General features: G+C 40.7%; 2 protein-coding genes and 1 pseudogene across 2 annotated transcripts in view; 2 read left to right on the forward strand and 1 right to left on the reverse strand.

Moving 5' to 3' along the window:
* Window positions 1-422: 422 nt before the first annotated feature.
* On the reverse strand, window positions 423-18,848 carry ERH (ERH mRNA splicing and mitosis factor). The gene is made up of 4 exons (XM_004739013.3): window positions 18,675-18,848; window positions 13,943-14,030; window positions 5,133-5,253; window positions 423-928 (listed from the first exon to the last, which is right to left on the reverse strand). The coding sequence occupies exons 1-4, from the start codon at window positions 18,831-18,833 to the stop codon at window positions 826-828; spliced, it is 471 nt and encodes a 156-aa protein (XP_004739070.2). The 5' UTR covers window positions 18,834-18,848; the 3' UTR covers window positions 423-825.
* Window positions 6,788-7,614, forward strand: LOC101677606 (annotated as a pseudogene).
* A 270-nt stretch (window positions 18,849-19,118) lies between the features above and the next one.
* SLC39A9 (solute carrier family 39 member 9) overlaps window positions 19,119-21,240 on the forward strand; it is a 59,293-nt gene continuing 57,171 nt past the window's right edge. The window contains exon 1 of the mRNA XM_004739014.3: window positions 19,119-19,894. Within this exon, the coding sequence (XP_004739071.1) occupies window positions 19,799-19,894 (96 nt within the window). The 5' untranslated portion in view covers window positions 19,119-19,798. The remainder of the gene's footprint in view (window positions 19,895-21,240) is intronic.

The following is a 21,240-nucleotide window of genomic DNA, read 5'->3' on the forward strand; positions in this document are numbered from 1 at the left end:
ATCTTGTCCTTTTCTTTGGTCTTTCCGTCACCCTCACACTTTCATACAGAAGTGGTAAACAGTGTTCAACTGCTGAAGACTATGAGAAGGACACAAGAAGCTCCCAGAAAGAGTACATTACCAAAATGAAGAACTAACTTGGCTGCTGCTGCAGACCCACTACGTCACCAGAAAAACCCTGCATAACATTTGCATCAACAGCAAGTACAAACCTTGGAGCTACAACCAAGACTTACTTATTAGCCTGGAAAAAGGAGGGGAAAGCTTGTTAGCCTCACATAAACCACAATGAAATGTACTCAATACATACATAAAAGGTTTCTCCAAATTCTTTGTGTGGCAGCCTAATGGTTTTGAAACTAATGCTAAGGAAATTCAATGTTCAGAGACCAAGAAAAAAAAAACAACACTCAAGGGGAAAATATAACTAAAGAACATTTATTCATTTTTTCACTAAGACTTTATCTTGAGGACATAACTAAACTGTCACCACCACCCCCACCCCAACCTGAAGAAGGGTTAGTACAGTGAATGTTATAAAGCAGATATGAACAGTTTGAAGGATTGGAACCAACATTAACTGACAAACAACCTCCATCTAAATTATCATAAAAATGTTTAAGTAAAAAAAAAAAGGTGGGAGGGAAGGGGGCAAAGGGGGTTTCAGATTGAACAAGATTCTCACATTTCATCTAATACATTCAATCCTGGCTGGAGTATACCAAAATGGAAACAGGATTACTATAATACAAAACTTCCACTACAGCACGCTGTACACACCTGTGTTCCAAGCCCACCCCCATCCCCCTACTGCTTCCAACTCAACTATTTCCCGGCCTGCTGAGCCTGCCGACGAAGGAGCACATAGATCTTCTCTTTAATCCAGTCTTTGTTATAGGGCTGGTATGTCTGGGTATCAGCTCGGTAACTGAGGAACAGAAAGGTAGAAATAATTATAATGGTCAATTACTGTTGTGTTTTTATTTATTTATTTATTTTAAAAAGTTTATTTATTTATATATTTGACAGAGAGAGAGAGAGAGAGAGAGAGAGAACACAAGTAGGCAGAGCAGCAGACAGAGAGAGGGGGGGGAAGCAGGCTCCCCGCCGAGCAGAGCCCGACGTGGGGCTTGATCCCAGGACCCTGAGATCATGACCTGAGCCAAAGGCTGAGGCTTAACCCACTGAGCCACCCAAGCACCCTACTGTTGTTTTTAAAACACTAAATTATAACTGCCCCATGATGGTACAGGTGGGCGTGTTTATACATGAATTTAATGAAAACATAGAAAGAGCCGCTCACATCACTGCTGAATTATAAGTGATAGGAACTTTAGACCACCAAATACAATTTTACAGCAGAAAACGAAACCAAGGTCTAGAAACCTTAAGTTAAATGCTCAATGTGTTACACATCTACTTCTTGACATAGTACGACCAGAAACTGTGAGTTCTTTCTCCTGTCTAGTTACAACTTTTATGGTTTATTATTAAAATACAAAAACTAAACACTGGTACAAACTTGAGATTTGCTAAATTTCTTTAAAATTAGCTAAAACATCTTAAAAAAACATGTTACTACTATGAAGACTTCTTCCCTAAAAAGTGTTAAGGAAATCTTTTAACCTCTATCTCAGGATTTCCCCTTTTAAAAAAGAGTTTTATTTATTTATTTGAAAGAGAGTACGCACATGAGTGCACAAGCAAGGGAAGGAGCAGAGAGGGAGAAGCAGACTCTCTCTCCCCTGAGCAGGGAGCCCAACTCAGGGCTCAATGCCAGGACGCCAGGATCATGACCTGAGCCGAACACAGAAGCGTAACTGACAGCCACCCAGGTGCCCCAGGATTTGCTTTTTATTTATTTATTTTTAAAAGATTTTATTTATTTATTTGACAGAGAGATCACAAGTAGACAGAAAGGCAGGCAGAGAGAGAGGAGGAAGCAGGCTCCCCACCAAGCAGAGAGCCTGATGTGGGGCTCGATCCCAAGACCCTGAGATCATGACCCGAGCCGAAGGCAGAGGCTTAACCCACTGAGCCACCCAGGTGCCCCCAGGATTTGCTTTTTAAGGTAAATCATACTACAGGCTCGTACAGAATTACTGGAAGATGTAACAAGCTTCAAAATAGTTCTAATCAGAAGAGGAGGGTCAGGAGAGCCAGGACTGGCGGCATTAGCAATGAGACTCCAGTGGACTCCAGGCATCCTGAGGCCAATGTATCAATGAATAGCCAACCACTCAGGGTATCTGTACAAGACTAAGTACAAACATTCCAGTGACCTACCACTGAAATCTCATTGGTTAAGCATTAAAACATTTTTGGGCTAAAAAACTAAAGCTAGAGTATAAAAAAGCAGAACATAAGTAACCAGAGATCGCACAAATACAAATCACTTCAGTGTCTCAAAGGCATGTGCATCATGTGGTAGAAACACTACATGGCATCCAAGAGACAGAGATGCACTTTGCCTTTAAAAAAAAAATTAAAAACCCACCAACCTTAGGGATACTTTAGAAAAACAGAATATCTAATTTATCATTATATATAAAATTATATATATATATATTTTTATTTTAGAAACACTAATTCAAACTCAAAGAGACATAAACCACTAAATATCCCACATAATATATTTAAAAATAAATAGAAATACAACCAGAAGTCTACAAATCATCCCAGTAGACAGACTGGTGAAGCCCTAGCTATCATGGCAGTGAAGGGCTCTGGCTAGATTTTGATAGAAATTGCTTCATTCTACACCAAAAGCAAAAATATAATAAAATAACATGATATATACTTTCTGATGTTCTTTTTCGTAGCAGCAAAGCATGCTTCACATGCACTGCCTGTGAAGGATCTTACAAGGCCCCTTCCTGCTCAAATAGAAGGTCTGCCTGGCAAGAATGCAGTACCACCAAGTGTCAGAGAATCCTGAAAATACAGGCAGCTAGCCAGTCATGGTGAGGAAAGAGCAGTGCAATTTTCAGTAAGTAAGAATGACTACCCACAGTCACCAACGTTTCACTGTAATTCCACATTGTGCGTGTGATAATTTATAACTTTATAAGTTATATATAAAGTTATAAGATAACTTATCTGAATCAACTCACTTAATCCTTATTACAGCCCTGAGTGGATACTATTTTTTAAAATTTAGGGGCGCCTGGGTGGCTCAGTGGGTTAAGCCGCTGCCTTCGGCTCGGGTCATGATCTCAGGGTCCTGGGATCGAGTCCCGCATCGGGCTCTCTGCTCAGCAGGGAGCCTGCTTCCCCCTCTCTCTCTGCCTGCCTCTCTGCCTACTTGTGATCTCTCTCTCTGTCAAATAAATAAGTAAAATCTTTAAAAAAAAAAAAAAAATTTATCTGAAAAGCAGACTCCCTGCTGAGCTTAGAGCTTGATGCAGGGCTTGATCCCAGGACCTTGGGGTCATGACTTGAGCCAAACCAGATGCTTAAACAACTGAGCGACCTAGGTGCTCTGCGAGTAGATACCATTACCTCCTCTTTCTTTTTACAAAGGAGGAAACCAAAGAACAAGCAACCAGCTCAGTGATTTGGGCAGGCAGCAGAAGCTTAAAACACTCCTTGACAGAGTCCTCATTCTTAACTACTGAGCTAGGAATCTATGCTCCAACTACTGGCATGACAGACAAACTCAAAAGAAGGAATATTTTATACCACTATCATATTCTTCCCCTGAATAATAAGGTCAGAATCTGGTTTATTAAAAATGCATACATCTTCTACTTTTACAAAATGCTTAACAAAAAAAATAAAATAAAATAAGGGCTTACTAATCTCCTTTTGTTATAATGAGAAATATTCAAAAAAGTTAAATAATTTTCTCTGAATATTCTTTTTTTGTGCTTCCTAATTAAATAAGGGTTAACTTAGTCTACTTCAGATATGGTACAAAAGACTACAATATTTATATCAATACTGGAGAACAACTAAAACAAGAACACAATTTTTTCAGAACTGTATCAGGGCGGGACAGACTTAAGATTTAATTATTTGGGGTGGAGGAAGTGCACAGTGGCGGGGGAGGAGCAGAGGGAGAGGGAGAATCAGACACCACACTAAGCACGGAGCCCAATGAAGGGCTCAATCCTGAGTCCCTGAGATCATGACCTGAGACAAAAATCAAGAGTCAGATGTTTAACTGACCAAGCCAACGAGGTGCCCCAATAAACTTTCACACTGGGGCGCCTGGGCGGTGGTTATGCATCTGACTTCAGTTCAGGTCATGTTCTCAGGGTCCTGGGACTGAGTCCTGCGTAGGACTCTGTGTTCAGCGGGGCGTCTGCTTGACCCTTTTCCTTTGCCCCTTGCCCTCAGTTGTGCTGTCACTCATGCTCTCTCTAAATAAAATCTTTAAAAACAATAAACAATAAATAAAAACCCCTTTAATAATATATTTCATTAGAGACCAGACCTGAATCACTGGAATGTTTTGAGTTAGCTAAGTAAAACTCAAATATTCCAACCAAATACAAGTTTTCAACAGGAGTCACTGGTGAAACAGCAAGTCCTGGTCTGGCCCCAGCTATAATCCAGGAGTCACATGAAGTGCCTGTGAGTAAGACATATATATTTCAAAAACATATTTGCTTCTAGGAAGTATTTGGCATGTAATATTTAAGCACCTGATGACTAAAGATCATCTCATTATAAGGTATTCTCATTTTTCCTTTGTCATGAAAACAGAGTCATCTTAGTTTTAACCTAAAGTCAACTTCTTTAGGACAAAGACTTTGAGGGAGAAAAAAATAAAAAACAAAAAAACTAAAACCAAACCAAACCCAAAACAAAACAAAAAACCCCAAAAACCCCACCCCCCAAAACAAATGACTTTGGTTTAAGAAACCAAGATCAGGACTTTGAACTTCTCAGCATTACCTCTGCATACCAACTGCCATCAATTAGCAAAATTCTCAAGCTTCTCCTGCGCCTATAGGTTTATGTTGCCAAATTATCAGCCATATGTAGATGAAATATCACTACATAGTAGTCAAAATGCAAAGACCAGTTTCAGGCACAGAGTGACCTCACAATACCATAAATCACCTCAAACGGCTGGATGAATAACAGAAAAACACACCTTAAAAGATATGGTGGCTAATACTTACACAAGGCAGCTGAGGTCTGCCAGATCGTCAATAAAATCAAACAACTGACTGATATCATATGTGATAGAGGGGCTGTTGGGATTCATTCTCTTCAGATGTTCTTCATACATTTTACAAACACCTATGAGAGGAGAAAAAACAAGATCTTACAACTGTATAAACTTTAGATATGAACAGCATATATATAACATATATTTAGCAATGCCATAGTATTTTTTTAAGGATTTAACTTTCTAAAGTAATCTCTACACCCAATGTGGGGCTTGAGCCTACAACCCTGAGATCAAGAGTCACGTGCTCCATTGACTGAACCAATCAGGGACCTCCATAATACTTAATTTTATAAAGTTAGGCTGGGAGTGGGACGCCTGGGTGGCTCAGTTGGTTAAGCCACTGCCTTTGGCTCAGGTCATGATCCCAGGTCCCAGGATCGAGCTTCACATCGGGCTCCTTGCTTACTGCTTCTCTCTCCGCCTCTGCCTGCCTCTCTGCCTGCTAGTGCACAAGCTTGCTCTCTCTCTCTCTCTGAGAAATAAGTAAGTCAATAAATAAATGAAATCTTAAAAAAAAAAATAAAAAGTTAGGCTGGGAAAAGAACAGTAAGTTGGTCACTTTCATTTTAGTTTGGCACTAGCAAATTTCTTTTAATTTTATCTATTTGCCAGAATGTTCAGTATTTTATGCCTTAATAATAAAATAAAATGATTACTTCAAGCCACTAGGTCTAAAAGAACTTTAAAGGCTTGTCATATGAGAGTCAAACAAGTGATGACAGTATGGGTCTCACCAGGTTTTTCAATAAACAAATATTCCTAAAAAGACTCAAAATAAATAAAGAAAAACAGCACATTTGGGAATGAAGGATGACAAAACAGCCTTTCTATCCTGCTTTTAAATTTTGATACAATGCAAAAACAAATGAACAAAAAACTGGCACCCAGGAAGAGATTATGTTAAGAGTACTTAAGAGACGGGTCTCTGGATTCAGAGACTTGAATTCTAGCTCTTTTACTAACGACTCCGTCCCCAGAACCCTACTTGTCAAATGGTGAGGATAACAATATTCTTGATGGAGCTATGGTGAAGGTTTTGCAAAATGGTGCATATAAAAGCATTATTAGCACATGTTAAGTGCATGTAAGTACTCAAATATAAATCATAAAAACACAATAAAATGAATCAAGTCACTGATAGCAAACACACATTAATTATCTAAAGAGGACATTATTTAAATTTTATTCAGTGACATACTCTTGTTTCCACACAATGGAAAAATAACCTTTTCTGTCAATTCCCACTAACAAATGCTTTTAATACCCTATGATGAATGAACAAGCGAATAAATGTCATCTGGGAAAACATGTCTTATCCTTTACACTCAGGTCCTTCATGTACCTATAAACAGACTTAGTAAATTTCCCAACAGAAAGTAATATTATAAAAAAAGGTATGGTGTGCCTGGGTGGCTCAGTGCGTTGAGCCTCTGCCTTCGGCTCGGGTCATGATCCCAGGGTCCTGGGACTGAGCCCCACATCGGGCCCTCTGCTCAGCAGGGAGCCTGCTTCCCCCTCCCCCTCTGCCTACCTCTCTGCCTTCTTGTACTCTCTGTGTCAAAATAAATAAATAAAATCTTAAAAAAAAAAAAAGAAGTAATATTCAACTCAAGATCTATGAAGAGCTCTCGAATTAGGGTTTTTGACTGGTACTGGCACACCACACTGTGATCAGAGAGATTACTCATGAGTTACTGAACAGAAAGGTCGAAGTAGAAAGGAAATAAAAATCAGCAAAACGGGTGTCCGCCAGTGGTGCGCCTCGGCCCCGAGGAGAAATTGAGGGGTCAGGGCTGAGGCCCGTTCACGTGGGAGCCGTCGCTGCTGCTGTCCTCCTGCCCTCCCAGCAGCCATCATGTTGGCGCTCAACTCCCGCCTGCTGGACTGGCTTTGCTCACTCTTCTGGAAAGAGGAAATGGAGCTGACGATGGTGGGGCTGCAGTACTCGGGCAAGATCACCTTCGTGTGTCAATGTCATGGCGTCAGGTCAGTTCAGAGAAGATATGGTACCCACAGTGGGCTTTAATGTAAGGAAAGTAACTAAAGGTAACATCACAATAAAGATTTGGGACATAGGAGGACAACCCTGATTCTGGGGCATGTGGGAATGGTAATGCAGAGGTGTCAATGCCACTGTTTATATGACAGATGCTGACAGATGCTGCTGATCGTGAAAAGACAGAAGCCTCTAGAAATGAACTTCATAATCTTGGGATAAACCACAGTTACAAGGAATTCCAGTGCTAGTACTTGGAAAACAAGAGAGAGCTTCCTAATGCCTTGGATGAGAAACAGCTAACTGAAAAAATGAACCTGTCTGCTAATCAGGACAGAGAAATTTGCTGCTATTCAATTTCTTGCAAAGAAAAGGACAATACAGATTCATACTTCAGTGGCTTATTCAACATTCAAAATCTAGAAGAAGCTGAAGCATCTCCTGAAGTCTTCCGGTCCTTCCTGGCTATAATCCTGGAATTGCTGTCCGTTCCTCTGAAGTACTTCCCAGAATATGGTCCTTCGAAACCCAAGAAATTGCCTTTTCCAAAGTTTATTTCTTTTGTGCATTGCTGAAGGTGTGCATCCCTAATCCCTCATAAAGAATCAGCTAAAGTTGTCATGATAAAGTCAGCACACACAGAAAAGCTGCTTATACATACTTGTCTCAAACAGTGTGTAGAGCCTTTTTAAAAACAAAAACAAAACAAAAGAACACATACAAAAAAACACTTGACCATCTTAAATCAAGAAAATGGCATATTTCTGCTCTGGTATTCCTGGGCCAGACTTTCATATTGGTTTTCAGTAAATGTCTATGGTATTTCATTGTAGAATCCATTCGCTTAATACTAATACTGACTTGATAACAACATGAAATTTCTAGTGCCACACAGTATTTAAGAAACCTTAAGCTTGACTCATGTGGGATATAAACAGAATGTTTACATATCTCACAAATGCATGTGAAATGTATAACTACACCTTGGGAATTTTAAAAAATGGTCTACAAGGAGTGAGCTGAGGCCCCAGATCAGTGTTTTATGGTTTTTTACACTGGTGAGATTGTGTATGAATTTTTAAAACATCTGCTTTCTGAGAATTCTTCATCAGAGATAGCAGTTGGGGATATGAGAGGAACTAAGGCATGCTGTTATGTATCTGTCCAGATCATTACTTCTCTATTTTTTCTACTTTTTCTTTTTCTCTTTTTTGGGGTTGGGAGCGGGGCGCGGAGCTCAACACACTTTTATAAAGGGTTGGGAACTGAAGATTTTCTCAAAGGCTTTCATGGATTTAAAGCATTCCAACCAATGTAATAAAATGTGTTAAGAATGTCAAACTTTGTTCAAACACCTGTTTGTTCTTTTTATCTCTAGTCATTAAATCAGTGCTGCCGCATGACACTCTAACTCTCCACTTTTTATATCCAGACTGCTTCCCTTTCTCTGCCTGCTTGTGATCTCTGTCAAATAAACAAAATCTTAAAAAAAAAAAAAAAAAAAAAAAAAAAGGAGGAAAACAACTCCATGTACAACAGCATCAAAAAATAAAATTCTTTCGGGGGGCACCTGGGTGGCTCAGTGGGTTAAGCCTCTGCCCTTCAGCCTAGGTCATGATCTCAGGGTCCCAGGATCGATCCTGCATCAGGCTCCCTGCTCAGCAGGAAGCCTGCTTCTCCCCTCTCTGCCTTCTGTTCTGCCTACTTATAATCTGTCTCTCTGTGTGTCAAATAAATAAATAAAATCTTAAAATACAATTCTTTGGAATAAATTTAATTAAAAAAGCATAGAGGGGCGCCTGGGTGGCTCAGTGGGTTAAAGCCTCTGCCTTCGGCTCAGGTCATGATCCCAGGGTCCTGGGATCGAGCCCTGCATCGGGCTCTCTGCTCAGCAGGGAGCCTGCTTCTTCCTCTCTCTCTGCCTGCCTCTCTGCCTACTTGTGATCTCTGTCTGTCAAATAAACAAATAAAGTCTTAAAAAAAGAAAAAGAAAAAGAAAAAAGCATAGAGGGGCGCCTGGGTGACTCAGTGGGTTAAGCCGCTGCCTTCGGCTCGGGTCATGATCTCAGGGTCCTGGGATTGAGTCCCGCATCGGGCTCTCTGCTCAGCAGGGAGCCTGCTTCCTTCTCTCTCTCTCTGCCTGCCTCTCAGTGTACTTGTAATTTCTCTCTGTCAAATAAATAAATAAAATCTTTAAAAAAAAAAAAAAAAGAAAAAAGAAAAAAGCATAGAATATACAATGAAAACTACAAAATGTCACCGAAAGTAAAGATTTCAAGTATTTGAAGATCTTGTATTCATGGATCATGAGACTTAACATTAAGTCGGTAATGCTCCACAGGGACACCTGGGTGGGTCAGTTAAGCATCCAACTCTTGATTTCAGCTCAGGACAGGATCTCAGGGTTGAGATCTGAGCCCCTCATCAGTCTCCTGGTTCAGCAGGGAATCTGCTCCCCACCCCTACTCATGCTCTCTAATAAATAAATAAATCTCAAAAAAAAAAAAAAAAAAAAAAAAAAAAAAAAAAAAAAGAAGAAGATGGTAATTCCTTCAAAATGATCTATAAATTCAATGTAATCTCTATCAAAATCCAACCTAGTTTTGCAGAAATTGACAAGCTGATCTTAAATTTGATATGAAAATACAAGAAGCCCAGGATAACCCAAAGGATCTTGAAAAAGAACAAAGCTGAAGACTCACAATTACCAATTCCAAAACTTACTATGAAACTACACTAACAGAGTGTGGTACCGCTTCCACATTAAGTACCGCTTCCACAGATCAATAGAAAAGAAAAGAGGGTCTGCAAATAAACCCTCACATTTATAGTCAATTGCCCTTAAAAAAAAAAAAAAAAAGATTTTATTTATTTATTTATTTGACAGACAGAGATCACAAGTAGGCAGAGAGGCAGGCAGAGAGAGAGAGGGGAAAGTAGGCTCCCTGCTGAGCAGAGCGCCTGATGTGGGGCTCGACCCCAGGACTCTGGGATCATGACCTGAGCAGAAGGCAGAGGCTTTAACCCACTGAACCACCCAGGTGCCCCAGTCAATTGCTTTTTGATAGGATACAAAGACAAAACTTGAAAAGAAAGAACAGTCTTTTCAACAAATGGTGCTATGACAGCTGGAGAGTCACATGCAAAAGAATAAAGTAGGGCCCACACTTCACATCATAAATGGCCCAGAGACTTAACTGTAAAAGCCCAAACTATAACACTCCTGAAAGAAAATACAGGCACAGATTTTCATGACTTTGAACATCGCAATGGATTCTCAGATATGGCACCAAAACCATCAGAAGAAAAAAAAAATAAACTGGAGTTCATCAAAATTTAAACCTTTTGTGCTTCAAAGGACACTACTGAGAAAGTGAAAAGACAAGCCACAGACTGAGAAAATCTCTGCAAAACATACATCTGATATAGGACTAGCATCCAAAATATACAAAGAACTCATAAAACTCAACAATCAAAAAAAAACCCCCAAAAAAAAAAACCAAAAAAAAAAAAAAAAAAACCAAACACCAAAAATCAAAAAACCAAACAACCAAAAAGTGGACAAGGGATCTGAACAGACAGCTCACCAAGGAAGATAAACAGATGACAAATAAGCATGATGAAAAGATACTCAACATCATGTCATTAGAAAACTAAAAATTAAAACGAGGTATCACTATCTACCTATTAGAATGACAGAAATCTGAAACAATGACAGCACCAAATGCTGCGAAGGATGTGGAACAATGGGGATTCTCATTCATTGCTTGTGAGGATGCAACATGGTACAGCCACATCTGAAGACAGTTTGTCAGCTTTCTACCAAGTTAAATACAATCTTACCATATGTTGCAACAATCACATTCCTCAGTATTTACCCAAAGGGGTTGAAAATAGGTCCACAAAGAAACCTGCACTCAAATGTTTGTAGCAGCTGCAATACCAGAAGCAATTACTATGTCCTTCAGTAGGCAAATAGATAACCAAACTGTGGTATTTTCAAATGATGGATCGCTCAGCAATAAAAAGAAAAGAGCTTTCAGGCCATCAAAAGATACTTTAGATTCTTAAAAGTACACTCTCTTGGGGGCACCTGGGTGGCTCCACTGGTTAAATGTCTGACTTTGACTCAGATCATGGTCTCAGGGCCCTGGGAAGCCCTGCTCAGTGGGGAGTCTGCTTGTCTCTCTTCCTCTGCCCCTCCCCTGGCTTGTGCTCAAATAAATAAATAAATAAATAAAATCTTTAAAATCAAACAAAAAACCCCACTATTTTGTGAAAAAGCCAACTTGAAAAAGCTATACCCTGTAGAACTTCAACTACATGACATTTTGGAAAGGTGATGATGCTATGGAGACATTAAAAAGATCAGTGGCTGCCGGAAGTTTAGGGGAAGGAATAGGTGAAGCACTAGAGACTTTTAGATCAGTAAATGGTAGATACCTGTAATTATATAAGCCAAAACCCATAAAATGTCTGAAGCAAAGGCTGGACACTAATGTAAACTATGGCCTTTTAGTCAATAATAATGTATCAGTACTGCTTCTACAATTGTAATTAATGTACCACAGTGAAACAGGATGTCAGTGGTAGGGGAAACTGGAAGGACAAGGTAGAGAAGAAAGGGTGTGATGGAATTCTCTGTACTTTTCAATGTTCCTATAAATTTACAACTTCTAGAAAGAAACTAAAGCTATTAATTTAAAAAGACATGGAAGAACCTCAAATGCATACTGCTGAGTGAAATAAGCCAGTCTGAAAGGGCTACATACGGTAATGATTCCAATTCTATGACATTCTGGAAAAGGCAAAACTAAAGAGGTGATAGTAAGACCAACAGTTGTCGGGGGCAAAGGGTGAACTGGGGAGGAGGGATGAACAGGTTGAGCACAGGGATTTTTAGGGTAACTGAAAATTGTTCTGTATGATACTATACCAATGGGTATAAGTTATGCATTTGGTCAAACCCAAAGAACTGTACAACATTAAGAATGAGCTTTAGTTAATAATAACAGACTTTAGGGGGCGCCTGGGTGGCTCAGTGAGTTAAGGCCTCTGCCTTCGGCTCAGGTCATGGTTCCTGGGTCCTGGGATCGAGCCCCACATCGGGTTCTCTGCTCGGCAGGGAACCTGCTTATTCTCTCTCTCTCTCTCTCTCTCTCTGCCTACCCGTGATCTCTATCTGTCAAGCAAATAAATAAAAAAATCTTAAAAAAAAAAAATAACAGACTTTAGTTAATAGTAGACTTTAGTTAGTAATAATAACAGACTTTAGTTAGTCACTGTATCCATACTGGGTTCATGCGGCACCTGGGTGACTTGGTTAAGCATCTGTCTTTGGCTCAGGTCATGATCTCAGGGTCCTGGGATCAAGCCCCATGTCCGGCTCCCTGCTCAGCAGGTAATCTGCTTCTCCCTCTGCCCCACCCTCTGCTTGTGCTTGCATGCTCTCTCTCAAATAAATAATCCTTAAAAAAAAAATTTGGGTTTATCAACTGTAACAAACATATCACACCAAGGTCTTATTAATGGGGGAAATTGTGGAGGTGGGGAAAGGAAGTACATGGGAACTTTATATTTTCTATTTTCTTCTGTAAATCTTAAACTGCTCTAGAAATAAAGTGCATTAATTAGAAAGAAAAAAAAAACAGGCTTCACTAAAATCAGCAGAGGTTGGCAGGGTACTGCAGAAGCGAAGACATGGTAATACAGTTAAGGCCCTAATGTGCCAAGGTAGCACGTGCACAAAGTCCACCATAATGGTCAGCAGAGAAAGGGTCCTGAAATGGAAGGAAGAACAAGAGCTGCTATTCTTTTAACATTAAGAGAATCTGCAATCATGAAGGCATGGTGCCAACTACTTAGAAGATGTCTCTAATTATTACTAGTTTTTTTCCCCCACAGATCTACCCATTGTTGGCTTTATAAGGACAGATTTTAAGGCTAACCCAGTTAGTTTTAGATAATCAACAAATTCAGAGACATGCCCAGCAGCAAAAACAGAGAATATAAAAGCTTTATAGGAAGAAATAAAGAATGGACAACTGCTAAAAAGGGTGCAGAATGTGCACAACTGGTTTACTTGATATGATGATTAAATGTAAGGATGAATCCAATTTGTGATGATCCAATCTATACCCTCTCATCTAATGGTTTACTGAGTAAAGAAACATTAAGGGCTAATAGTTCCCTTCAGGGTGGTGTCAGCTTATCAAATGCACAATAAATTATACTTATTTGTTTCCATTTGCTTTTATTCTGAGCTAATTTTTAGTTTCTAACACTCTGATGGAGTATAACAGGTTTACCTCAACAGCTTTTAATGTTTATTTGTTCAATGACCAGACATTAGAACCTATTAAGGTTCTGAAGATATCCCTAGAGCCGGTCTTAACAACTCTATAGTGCTTGAGTTTAATCACAATACATAAGGAGTAACTGATAAGATATTTACATATCACAATAAACAATGGGATATCAACATAACAAAGGGAGGCTTCAGAAAGTCATTAATTGCTTAAAAAAAAAGTCATTCATTGTAATCATGAGCTGGATAAAAAAATATTTGCAGCAAAAAGATAATATATATAATCAATGCTTGAACATTCAACAAATAAGGTCCTTAATATCTTCCTTCCCTGCTCAAATTAATAATTCAAGAAGTCTGGAGAAAAAACAAGCCCAGTTCCTAAATGAGACATGTTCTAATGTGAATGTCAGGAAAACAAAAATAAAAACTCTTGATTAGTGTTTAAACTCACCCTCCATGCATTCATTCACAGATTCATAGTCAGCGTAAGTTCTGCCTTCTGGCCTCTTGGTAGGCTGTACCAGCAAAATGGTGTGAGACTGCAGGGGGAAAAGTGATTTCAACATAAATTTCCAACTCATATTTGAGAAATTCATAGTATGATGTAAAATCCTCAGCCATGACACAATGACCATTGATTATTAAAATATTATTAATTAGGGTGCTCGTCTTACATTTATGCCTTCGTGCAAGTGTGGTGTCAGAAGGTGGACTGCCAGCTTCTCCCTAAAGTCTCTTCTCTGTAAGGTCTCCCACTCCTTAAGGGCTGCTTTCTGCAACTGCTGGACCTACTGCATGTAAGCATTCAGCATAAACTACGTTGTACTCTTTTTTTTTTCTTTCCTATCATTCTCCCCAACCAGATCATAAACGCACTTAGTTTTCTATCTCTACTGGTCACTTTCTATCTCTAGCCTTATAAGTCTCTTAATAAAAACTCAGATGGGGGCGTCTGGGTGGCTCAGTGGGTTATAAAGCCTCTGCTTTTGGCTCAGGTCATGATCTCAGGGTCCTGGGATTGAGCCCTGTTATCGGGCTCTCTGCTTGGCGGGGAGCCTGCTCTCTCCCCTCTCTCTCTGCCTGCCTCTCTGCCTACTTATGATCTCTGTCAAATAAATAAATAAATAAATTTTAAAAAATAAAAATAAAAAAATAAAAACTCAGATGGAGGCTGATAAAAGTAGAAAAGGGGGAACACTATTATGACTGTAAGCACTGGATCTGATTTATGTTTTTTCCAACCTTGGCACAACAGTGGAGTCACCTCTTAGGGCTTAGACTCCAACATGAAGGCAGAAGATAAACGGGCACTATAAAATTAATAGAGTTAACATTACCCTAGAAAAACCATTAAACTATTCACCCAGTAGATGACTCACCTTCAGAGTCTCAAAATCACATTAAAAAAAAAAAAAAAGATTTTATTCATTTATTTGACAGAGAGCACAGCAGTGGTGAGCAGCAGGCAGAGGGAGAGGAATAAGCAGGCCCACCGAGCAGGGAGCCCAACATGGGGCTCAATCCCAGGACCCAGGGATCATGACATGAGCAGAAGGCAGAGGCTTTAACCCACTGAGCCACCCAGGCGCCCCAAATCACGTATTTTTAAACACTAGAATCACACGAAATAGATGAGCACACTGTGATGACTGTGAATATGCCTCCAACAGCAGACAGACTTCACATCTTCCACCTCATCATGCTCAGTAGGGGGCACATTTTTGTTAGTGGGTCTATTGCAGTTTCTCAATCTCTGCACTTTTACAATCTGGGCTTGAAGGGTTCTCCTTACAGAGGTAGTCCTATGCATTGTAGGATGTTTAGAAGCATCCATGGCTTATTTCCACTAAATACCAGTAGCACTTGAACCCCCTGCTCCTTCCTGAACAAAACTGTGACAACGAAAAATGTCTCCAACTACTGGTCTATTGAAATTATGGACCCTTCCAATCTTTTGCCAAGTGTGTAAGGTCAATTAATTAAATCCAAGTATGATGTAACCTCATTGTAAACACAATCCTCCAACTATTCATATTTTTCTCTTTTACTTTTTGGGGTCCCAAAAATACTTTATGGCAGGTCCCCCAAACTGTTTTGAAGTGGCAAGAATTGTTAAGCATCAAGATATTGGAACTGGGGGCGCCTGGGTGGCTCAGGTCATGATCCCAGGGTCCTGGGATGGAGCCCCCCATCCAGCTCTCTGCTCAGCAGGGAGCCTGCTTCCTCCTCTCTTTCTCTCTGCCTGCCTCTCTGCCTACTTGTGACCTCTATCTGTCAAATAAAATAAATAAAATCTAAAAAAAAAAAGATATTGGAATAGTTGAGGCAGGCCTAGAGTTTCTGAATAAGCATCAAAAAAACCCAGTACTCTGAACACTATATAGAAAGCAAAGAAATTGTTCATATTCCTCCCTCCCCATCAAGAACCAACTCACTCTGATGAAAACCTTTTTTCCCCCCAAAGATTTTATTTATTTGACAGAAAGAAAGTGACAGCGAGAGGGACTACAAGCAGGGGGAGTGGGAGAGGGAGAAGCAGGCTTCCTGGGAACCCAATGTGGGCCTCGGTCCCAGGACGCTGGGATCATGACCTGAGCTGAAGGCAGACTCTTAACAACTGAGCCACCAGGCGCCCCTGATGAAAAGTTTGAGAGAATGTGAGATAAAAATAGACGTTGGTGACAAGAGATGAAGGGTAATTTTCACCTATAATGACCTGAGTAGTCAAGGCCTTTGTTTTTTTTTTTTTTTTAAGATTTATTTATTTATTTGACAGACAGAGGTCACAAGTAGGCAGAGAGGCAGGCAGAGAGAAAGGAGGAAGCAGGCTCTCCGCTGAGCAGAGAGCCCGATGTGGGGCTCGATCCCAGGACCCTGGGATCATGACCTGAGCCAAAGGCAGAGGCTTTAACCCACTGAGCCACCCAGGCACCCCAGTCAAGGCCTTTGTTAAATAGGCATTATAAACCAGAGAAAGCATTTTATTAGACTGTTACACAGCATATTTTCTAAGTCACCTACTCAAAAAACAGTAGTTATGATGGGTCACATGTTGAGAAGAAAATAATTTTATAGAAACCACACTAGCATTCCGGCAGTATGGCTCTCGCTCTGTACATTAGCCACACCAGTGGCTACTATATTAATTCTGTTCTCATTCTAATGCAAACTGAGGGACTAATTTACTTAAAAGAGTAAAGATATGGAAATGGCTATTCACTACGCTAATTTTTACAGTCTTAAAATGAACCTCTGACAAAGCTCAGTATTATCAATACTTACTACGCAAAGATGAGGATTAAAAACTACTAAGAACAAAAAGAAATGACTGAATTTACAAATCTGTAACCAAAACGAGTATTATTTTTAAGTGGCAGTGCTTTCTTATTAACATTTTAAGATCATAAAACTTCCCAAATCAATTTTGATCACTTTCTTCTTTCTGGAGCTATTTTTGAAGCCATTTGGTTTTATTAAAAAACAAATACATATACGCAATATAAGTACATACAAGCATATACATATGTATTTAAATTTCTCACAACAGAAAAATAAAATTGCAAAACCTAAATCAGGAAGAGGTATACAGAATTACCTTAGCAAAATCCTTATTCTCTCTGATTACCAGGCACAAGTGAATTACTTTAACGAATAATCTTGCATTACTAACTAAAAGTCTCACACACATGAACTCTAAGAACCATTCTACTGCTACAAAACAATACATACGATTTGCCCATAGCTTCAAATGCTTCTCCCAAACTATCAAAACAAAACAATAAAAACCAAAAAAACCCCTGCACCCAAAGTTTTTATTTTTAATAAAGCCAAAGGTATTTAAGACCACTGAACCAGGGGTGCCTGGGTGACTCAGTGGGTTAAATCCTCTGCCTTCGGCTCAGGTCATGATCTCAGGGTCCTAGGATCGAGCCCTACATCGGGCTCTCTGCTCAGCAGGAAGCCTGCTTCCCCCCCTCTCTCTGCCTGTCTGCCTACTTGTGATGTTTGTCAAATAAATAAAAAAATCTTAAAAAAAAAAAAAAGACCATTGAACCAAAAATTATTTGTTTTATACACAAATTCTAATTTTTAATGCTACTTGGATTGAGAAGGAATTATCACTGATATTTGCACAACAAGAATGGGTTATTAATTGCTGTCACTTCCTGAGATTTTAAGCATTATAGCACAATACCAAATGACATTAAAGGCAGGGAAAGAAGGAAACTCAGAGATGAAAAAACTTGTCCAAGTTCACATTGTTAGTTAGGACAAAACAAGGACTTGGAAACCCAGTCTCTCTTAATTCCTGGTGGTTCTCTGGGAAACCATGCTTGATCACACACTGAAACGCCCCAATTCAGAAAAGTACAACCTCAAAAAGTTCCTTGCTAACAACAGCTGTGTAACTTGTTAACAGTAACGGCAGCAATCAGAAAACGAAAGCTGAAGTGTGGAAGTAGCCATGATTCCTCATGATCCCTGTGGACCATATCTCCTTTTTGGTGGAATATAATAAAAAATGCAAACAAAATACCCACTCACTCCACTACCACCCCGATCAGATCTGAAGGAACCTGGACCCTCAGCTAAGCCTATCTTTTCCGCTTTCAGTCCCAAGAGAATGAATGCGAACAAGACTGAGGGCTGGGAGAAACGCCAGGTCAGGCATCTGGGGTCTTGGAAAAGAGAAAAATACGTTACGTGTATATTTAAAGGCAGAGCACAGAAAAGCAAAAGAGAGGAGTTGAGAAAGCGCACACAAAGCAAAGACGCTTCCTCCCGGCCCACACGCTGGGTGTAGTACACTCAATCTGTCAGCTCTGGGGACAGGTTTGTCAGACATCCCTCGGCCATTGTTCCCACACTGGGCCAGGGAGTATGGAGGGAACGAGCAGCATCCCCACGCCTGCCTCGACCAAGGAGCAACTGGGACAAAGCGCATCCTGCACACCGCAAGGCTCGCCGGAGCCCGCAGGCGGGCGCGCAAACGCAGGGCGGACCCGGGCTCCGGGGCCTAGTGCCAGGCCAAGCGTGTCCGCGGCGGGAAGGGGAAGGGTCCAGTCACAAACTGGGCGGCCAGGGAGGTGCACGCTCGACCTGGATGGGGTGGGGAAAAGATGAATCGGGTTGGGATCGCCCCAAAGGCCGGGGAATCGGGGAGCCGCTGAGGCCTTTCTCACCATCGCGCCAAACTCTCTCGCTGCAGCCGCTGCCGACACCACCGCCGCACACGAGCTTAGCCGCAAGGCCGCCAACAGCCAATCCCCGCGAGAGGAGCCGCCGGAAGTCGTCAGAAACGCACCGCGAAAGAGCCTTATGGACCATAGAGGTGCATACATTTCCGGCAGCTAGAGGGGATACTGACTCTGTCTCAGCCATCTTGGTTAAGGGCTATGAAATACACAGGGAATTACTGCGGAACTTGAAAAACTATCATTTCTTGTGAAGACACAGTCTATCATACTCTCGTTATCAGAAATACGGATAGAGTAAACAGAGCTATGGACTCTGACACCAAACAGCTTGCATTAGCCCTACTCAAAAATGGCGGCAACATAAGAATCCCGGGCCATAGGTCGGTTGTAACCCGGAAGTACTCTTCTTAAAGGAGGGGGGCGGTGAAGCAATCCGGAAGTGGATGTAATGAAGAGGTGCCACTTGGCGGCCATGGCAGCTGTAGTATCCGTGGCTCTGGGTCAAGGCCCAGCGGAATGGAGTAATATGGGCAGCATCGGATATAGGGCAGAGACAGCTTTGTATCAGCTCCGCTGCTGAACCCCTGAGCCCATCGTTAGAGAGCTGCAGGACTCTTTCCTATTCTAGACTCGGAGGAGAGTTTCCCGGGACTGGTGGGCTGGTCCCAGCCTAAGGGGGACTGCCCCAGGGACGGAGGGGCGCCGGGAGAAAGAACAAGTTTGCTTGGGTTTTCTTCTTTTTCCACCTGGGACTTTGTCTGTGGAGGGAGTGGACTGATTTTTCCACCATCCCGAGACTGAAGAAATCTCCCGCATACCTTTAACTGCTAACCGTAGGGAATCCAAAGACTGGCCTCTGAAAACGCAGGGGCTGGGACCTGAGATTGCTGAAAGTTCTCTCTGGTGCTAAGATCAGCAAAAGGGGGCTATTTCCAGGTGCGTGCCAGAGAAAGGGGTTTCGTGAACACATCTGCTGGTGGGGAGGACGAAAGAACTGGCAAGTCCACTTGTTCTCTTGGAATCACCACACGCGTTTAAGGACCTCCGGCCCCTTTGAAGCCACTGAAAATTTGTAGTCTGGTGACTGTGGGTAAATAAAGGAGGACAGAATGGATGATTTCATCTCCATTAGTCTGCTGTCTCTGGCTATGTTGGTGGGATGTTACGTGGCTGGAATCGTTCCCTTGGCTGTTAATTTCTCGGAGGTAAGAAATTCTCAAATTTCTGTCAGCTGTTGAGAAGTAGTGACAGTTGTAAAGGGAAGATGCTTTCTCAATATCAGAGAGGCACAACTTTTCTTAATAGAAACTAATCTCATTTTAAGCACTCTTCTGGTAATTAAACATTTTTTCTAGATAGATTATACTATTATAAATTGATGTAACATGAAACTAGTGAGATGATTTTGTAAAAAGTAAACTTCATTCATGGGGGCTGGGAAGCACAGTTTCTGCCTTTAGAACAGTTTCTACCCCAAGCTCCTCCATTGGCTAAACTACTGTACTTTTTAAGGAAATCTGGCTTTTCTTAGGGACTAGTGTTATTATAAAATAAAGAGACCAATCTAATTTATTTTGCAGTTCACTTTCATGTATATGAAAAGATATGCTATTTATTCATGTTCTTAATCTAGCTGCTGTTTTGTCACTCAATACCTTTTTCCCTCAGAATTTCCCAGAGGCAGGAATAAGAGTTTAAAAAACCCATTAATTATGGCAGGATTAGTATTTAGAAATGAGTTAAAATTAAGTGACCCAAAAATTGCTGTAGCAGTTCGTGCCTACCTGCTATACCTGACCCTCAAGAGGTTTACATGACATTGATCTCTCAGTGACTTTCTTCAACATTCCTTGTACCCAAAACAACTTTCTTGATGCTTTTGTAACTTCTTCCTTGTTTTTTGACCTGGTGACTTTGCCTTTATCCCTAAATGATTGCTGAAACAGAGGAAAAGAAATCTCTGATTCTTGAAAGCACTTACGAGTAACTGATAATCAAGATGCTCTCTTCTTCAGCCTATGGGAAGGAGGAAAACTGAACTTGTAAAGGAGGCCAAAGCATACCTTACACCAAGGAAGTCCCGTGTGGTAAAGGAGTTGGAACTACTAGCTTACCACTATCTTAACAATGTTAGATTCAGTTGGTAATGAGCAGTTGTCTTTGACTCTAAAGGAAAAAGCTACCTAGGTAGGTTGAGAGCCTACAACTTAACATTACCTAGAATTAACCCCACTTAGCAGGAACTCTGATTAATGAATGAAGTTAAAATGTAAACCATGGCCAAAGTGGTTGTAGATTGATTATCTAAGGATTGTTACTTACATGAGCATGTCTCCTCTTTGCCACAGAGCTGGTAACAGAGAGCAAGCTGTTTGCACCAGAGATCTAGGGCAGTGCTCCTCCAACTATCTGGTAAATGCCTAGCTCTTGTTTTTGTTTAATTTCCATTCCATTGCAGACCAATATATTTATAAAAATTAAATACTAAGAAAATGAAGTGAAAAAATACAAATTATAAACTCAAATGTAGTGTTATTATTTTTTAAGATTT

The sequence above is a fragment of the Mustela putorius genome, unplaced genomic scaffold (assembly GCF_011764305.1).
Source record: "Mustela putorius furo isolate JIRA1106 unplaced genomic scaffold, ASM1176430v1.1 tig00000129_pilon_pilon_pilon, whole genome shotgun sequence".
Taxonomy (NCBI): Eukaryota; Metazoa; Chordata; class Mammalia; order Carnivora; family Mustelidae; genus Mustela; species Mustela putorius.